The sequence below is a fragment of the Apaloderma vittatum genome, unplaced genomic scaffold (assembly GCF_000703405.1).
Source record: "Apaloderma vittatum isolate BGI_N311 unplaced genomic scaffold, ASM70340v1 scaffold37972, whole genome shotgun sequence".
In the NCBI taxonomy this organism is placed as follows: domain Eukaryota; kingdom Metazoa; phylum Chordata; class Aves; order Trogoniformes; family Trogonidae; genus Apaloderma; species Apaloderma vittatum.
The window spans coordinates 1-5,718 of NW_009705970.1; the positions used below are offsets into that span (position 1 = coordinate 1).

The 5,718-nt window shown below is 42.0% G+C and overlaps 1 protein-coding gene across 1 annotated transcript; it reads left to right on the forward strand.

The window, feature by feature from the left end:
* The first annotated feature begins 4,454 nt into the window (after positions 1-4,454).
* On the forward strand, positions 4,455-4,888 carry LOC104268727 (histone H2B 1/2/3/4/6). Its single transcript, XM_009865608.1, has one exon. It carries the CDS (start codon positions 4,455-4,457, stop codon positions 4,833-4,835), a length of 381 nt encoding a protein of 126 aa, XP_009863910.1. The 3' UTR covers positions 4,836-4,888.
* Positions 4,889-5,718: the final 830 nt, after the last annotated feature.

Consider the following 5,718-nt stretch of genomic DNA (forward strand, 5'->3'; position numbering starts at 1 on the left):
GGCGGGGCTGGGAGCGCCGCTTCCCGCGCGCCAACGAAGGGTCGGGCACACAGCCGGGCGGGCTTGCTCAGGTTAATCCCCTTTGTTATAAAAAGCGCTGAATAAATTTATTAATATGTTTTTATTTAGGGTTTGATATATTGTTTTGTTTTCATTTCTATGTTTTGCCTTTTGTTTGTAGAGGTCGAAGTCACCATCTCCTGGGTCATGCATTTCTAAACTGTATGACCAGAGAGATTTTTTTTGTGTGTTTGTCAGACTGAGGTGCTGTGGAAGGAACTGAGTTATGTAATTTTTTTTTTTAATATGATAAAAAATTAGGTTGCTTCAAGTGCTTTTAAAAATGTACCATTTTTTTTCATTTCCATAGTCTTACTCTTCATTGATACATAATACCTCAAAGCATTTATTTTACTGGTTTTTTCCTCACATAGTTTTTGACACAAAATGTAATTTTTTTATAAACTGTAGTCTTTAACTTCACTTAGAGCAAAGAAAACGTAATTTTAATGAGTTGGCTCATCTTAATCATCCTCAGAAATCTCCAGTTTCTGATTATCATTTGTTTCAGAAAATACATGACAACTTTTTCTTTGTCCTTATGCTTTCCTGTTATCTTGTGGCTTTTTCATGACAGTTATTCTATGCTGTAAAAATATGATGCATATATTTACTTTATCTCCAAGGATTTTTAAGGTCCTCAGATGACATTGATACTCAATATGTAAAGCTAAAACCCCTGCAGTAATAGATGGCAAGGTGTGCACTACGTAAGGCAGTTATATTTAATATTTTAGTCTGTGTAGAAGATCTACAGCAGCTATCTAAACCCATAAAAAACAGACTTCTCAAATGTGATTCTGAGGTATCCCACAGTTTAGGAATTTTTCAAAATAATTACAACTGCTCTTTTCTCATCAATCTATTTCTAATAACCTCAAGTGCTATGTGTTTTGTGTCTTTTGCTGGTAGTCTAGTTGTTCTATAACTTCTCCTGGGACTTCGTCTTGGTTCTCTCCTTTGTATTTCATGCTGTGGGAATATAATGGAAGATTGGCAAGGAGGATTGTAGGTACACTCAAACAACTTGCAGCTGGGGTGTCAGAAAAGGTACACATCACACTAGATTATTGTCTGGCCTTGTGTGCTCAACAAGCAACACACCCACACTTAAGGTAACAGAGGCCTGGGACTGATGTGGGGGCATCTATCACATTTCTGCCCTGCTGTGGGAAGGAACAAAGCAAAGCTACCCTGTGAGTCCTGGAACTCAGAGCAACAGGTTAAACATAAGAAGGCAGTGGGTCAAATACCAGATTCTTTCCAGCAAAGAGAGATCTCCTTGGGCCTGCACTGCTGCCTGTGCGATTGCTGCTTGTTTGCCTTCACCAGGATGCTGCTGCAGAGTCTCCAGATTCTCAGGTAGCAGAATAAATTTACTCTTTGCATTTCAGCTGCGATTTGTGCTTGTTCCTGTATCCTACCTGTTTTGGCACACAGAGCAATATACCAGTTAAAATGAAATGGTGTTCAGGAACCAATCTAAATCTCCAAGATTTATCCTAGTACTGTTATAAAATCTGTCTTTTTGTCTCTGCTTATTTGCTTTGGTTATTATTTTTTGTGGTTTTGGTTTTCAGGAGCTTTTGGCACTGGCAATGTGTACTCTGTAAGCCCAGGGTAATACACAAGTGTCTGAGTTCTGGCTGAAGAGGCTACAGAGGGTGCGTTAATTAGAGCCAAGATACTACTTTTTTCTTTTTCTTGAATCCCTTTCAGGCAATAAGCAGACAGGGGAAAAAAAGTTTCTAACTAATGATTTCAGATTGAGGATGGGTTTTTTTTCAGAAAAAATCTATGCAGAGCTCTCCTAGGAGCTGTAGTGGCAAAAGACTGAGAGCAGCTTTGCCTTTATACCTTCACATTGCCTCCTGGAAACTTCCAGCTGGAGCAGTTACCTGAACAGGAGAGCTGTCAGTCTGTAGCACAATGTGCTCACCCGGAAGAGATATGTCAATCAGAGAAAAAAGAGAGGAGTCTCCCAAAACCTACACCACCTTGTCCAGAAGTGTGTATGTCACATTGTGGACTCTCACAGACATTCACGAGAGAATTCCTGTTACCAGGCAGAGGTGTTGTCAGTGAACTTCTGTTCCAGATGATGTTTATGCCCAAAGAAGTCATCAGGTTCACAGCATATGTGTGGAGCTAAATGTTTAGAGATGGGCCACTCTGGCTTCTCTTCTTGCTTTGCTGAAAAAGAGAGTAACTTTTCTCCTTAAAAGGCAGATAAAGCTCCCTCCTGCCTCACCAGATTTTCTCCAAGCTGATTTAGCTGCTACCAGCAGCTGGGCAGGAGGCAGAGCAGATGGAGGTGGATGAGCACCCACTCTGTCCCTCTTCCTGGTGAGAGGAAGCAGGGCTGGGAGGGAAGAGACATGAAACCAGGAAGCTGCATGAAGCTGCACTGAACACAGGCAGCTGCTTTTCTCTCCCCATTTTAGGTGCTGAGCACAGCAGAAGAACTTGCAAGCAAGCATTACTGGGAAGGAGAAAAAAACCCAACATTTCCTTGCCTGGCTTCCTTTCTCCAGACAGAACTGTTGTGGATATAGGCTGGAAATCTTTGTGCATCTACAATTCTACTCAACAGGGTAATAAAAAAAAAGAAAAAAAAAGCTGAAGCAAAACCAGCCTGGTAAGGTGACAGATCTTTTTATTTATTCCTTGCACCAGTATCCAGAATCTCTCTAACTATCCTTAAATATCTCCTTGAACAACTAGTTTTGTTGTGATTTCAGCAGTCTCACATACCTTAAGTTATATTTACCTGTGCCAGATATGTTTCCTGCATAGGCCTACACCATCTGTCTCCCAATATCGAGAAACTCTAGATATTGAACAGCCCCTAAGGATTCCAGAAGGAAATAGCATCATTGTAACATTGACTGTTTCATGCAAAGTTATCCAGTCCTAGATTCATTCATCTAAAACTTAACTTTGTTCCTTTAAAAGTAGATTATAGAGCTCTAATTTATTGATTAATTATTTTCTATTTCAGATTTATAAAGTTACCACACAGCATTTTAGGAAAAAAAAAACCTAGCACATCAGAATTCTTAGTGCCATTACATCATTTTAGTCTATTCAGACATTCTCTTTTCTTCTTTCGAAACTGAGTCAAATTAACAAGAAACCAGCTTAAATTTCTGATTCATGATAAATTCAAAATGCAGTTTAAAATCCACATTTAATTACTAGGATTGTCTTGGTTTTCACTTAAGCACAATCATCCAGTATTTATTGTGTCTCAGAAGATTCCATTCTTTCAAATTACAAGTTAAATCAGAACTTTCATCTCTTTTAATGTCCTGAAAAACAAGCCATGCTCTGCAGGCCATAAGAATTTACTCCAAATTCTATTAGCAATGCTTAATATTCCATAGTCTCTCTGTCTTTTCTACCTGTATTTTTTCAATTTGGAATTTAATTTGTGATTGTTACAAATGCAGGCTATGGCATGAAGTATGCAGATATAGTGCTTCTTGAAGGAAAGAAAGAGTAGCAAAACTCCTTGACATTTTCTCTAGGTCTTTTCTCTCTGGAGAAATTACAAATATTGTACCCATTGTGTTATTCAGTTTTCCCAAAGGCTAGTACATGATAAGGCATATGACCAAATAGTTTAAATACCAGTGTGCACAGCTGAGAATGTATCCGATCACCTCTTTGAGGGAGTCCTGAAGGGTTGGGGGAAAAAAAAAATTAAAAAAAATCCAACAAAACCAACAAAACAACTGACAGCTTATATCATGTTGTCATTGAATGAAATGTTATATTATAACCTTTTAAATATTGGTTCAGTTTTGAGGCTGACTTACCGAATGCATTGTGTTATTTTCTTTTGTGATTTTTCTGCTCTGGTTACTTGATGAATGTTTTCTCTGTGCAGGCCTTTTCAATGCTGAATTATTCTGTGATAATTTGGGTGATCAGTTTGCCTGGATACCTGGAGAACCGCGCTCACGAATTCTGTTTCTAGTTACACTTTCAATTTCACCTTCAATTATACTACTCTCTTTGATAATCTACTTGGTACGTACAGATCCGACTGAGCAGGCAGCTGCGGGAGACGGGCGAGCCCGGATGCTCCGAGATGACCCCGGAGCGGGGCGAGGCCAGAGAGTAGAGGACGAGCTTCGTCCCCTATCCCAGCGATTGAAAGAGCAAATTGTGATTGGCTAGTATGGTTCAAATGATTAACCAATCCATGCGTGGTATTAAAAAAGGGCCAATTGCAACGCTGGTCGTGAGGCCAGTGGTGTCACTGTCTCAGTTATCCAATAGAAGCGCTGCTCACCGAATCCAGTAATTTGCATAAGGCCCCTATAAATACAGGAGGAATCGCAGTGTCAGTCAGTCTGCTGTGGCAGAGCGATCGGGGAGTGAGCAAAATGCCTGAGCCAGCTAAGTCGGCTCCTGCGCCCAAGAAGGGCTCTAAGAAGGCGGTGACCAAGACGCAGAAAAAGGGCGACAAGAAGCGCAAGAAGAGCCGCAAGGAGAGTTACTCTATCTACGTGTACAAGGTGTTGAAGCAGGTGCACCCCGACACAGGCATCTCTTCCAAGGCCATGGGGATCATGAACTCGTTCGTCAACGATATCTTCGAGCGCATTGCCGGCGAGGCGTCGCGCCTGGCGCACTACAACAAGCGCTCGACCATCACCTCGCGGGAGATCCAAACGGCCGTGCGGCTCCTGCTGCCCGGCGAGCTGGCCAAGCACGCCGTGTCTGAGGGCACCAAGGCTGTCACCAAGTACACCAGCTCCAAGTAGAGCGCCTCGGACCGACAATTTTAACCCAAAGGCTCTTTTAAGAGCCACCAATTTTTTCAAGTAGGAGGGCTGAGTTGCTAATTATTTTGTTGTTTACTGGCAGGTATGTAAATACCTCACTCTTTTCAGACGTCGTTATTTTCTAGGTAGCTTAAATGTAGCTATGTAATTCGCAAACATAGGGTTGCTGCTCAGGAGCCTATTCTCGGTTTGTATTCAGTTTTACTTGGTTGTAAGGTAAGAACTGAGTGCATGCTGTTAGCTCTAGTCTTGAATATGGCTAAAAAGTAGCAACATTATTGTTAGCGTTTCTCCAGAACTCCAAAGTCTTTGAGGGGGGAAGGCAGGTGGTCTTCTATTACAAATTTTCCTTTCTAACTAAATCCTGTAGAAAATTCTAGCTGCTTTTCTGTGCACTGTACCGGCAATGTACAAAAAAATAAAAATGTAGCTCGGTTCAGTGATTAAGAAATACTTTGAAAGCGATTTCTTAAGCGAGTCTTCCCAGCCTATTTAGTGACTTGATTGTTTTCCACATATTCCAGTGCGTGCTATCCCTTCTCCCTCCCACTGTTACCCCTTTTTTCTCACTAGTACGTGTCTGTACTCGATCAGGAGATAGGGAAAATGTTTCTCTATGAGGGATTTTTCGGGTTTAAAAGACCAAACCCGCGCAGGAGATAGTTCCTTTTTAAATAAAACGTTACAGGCGTGAGTCTGAGGGAACGTTGGGACGTGGGGCTACAGCTTGCCCGCGCGGCCGGACAGCCTTTCAAACCTGCGGCGCACAGGGCAGAGCCGGACGCGGTACTCGCGTTTCCCCGTTCCCGACCCATGCCCTCCCTACCCAGTCCCGGGGAGAGCCGAGCCGCCGGGAATGGAG

Coding starts and splice junctions, on each gene's coding strand:
- LOC104268727 (XM_009865608.1), top strand. CDS start 4,455: ATGCCTGAGCCAGCTAAGTCGGCTCCTGCGCCCAAGAAGGGCTCTAAG.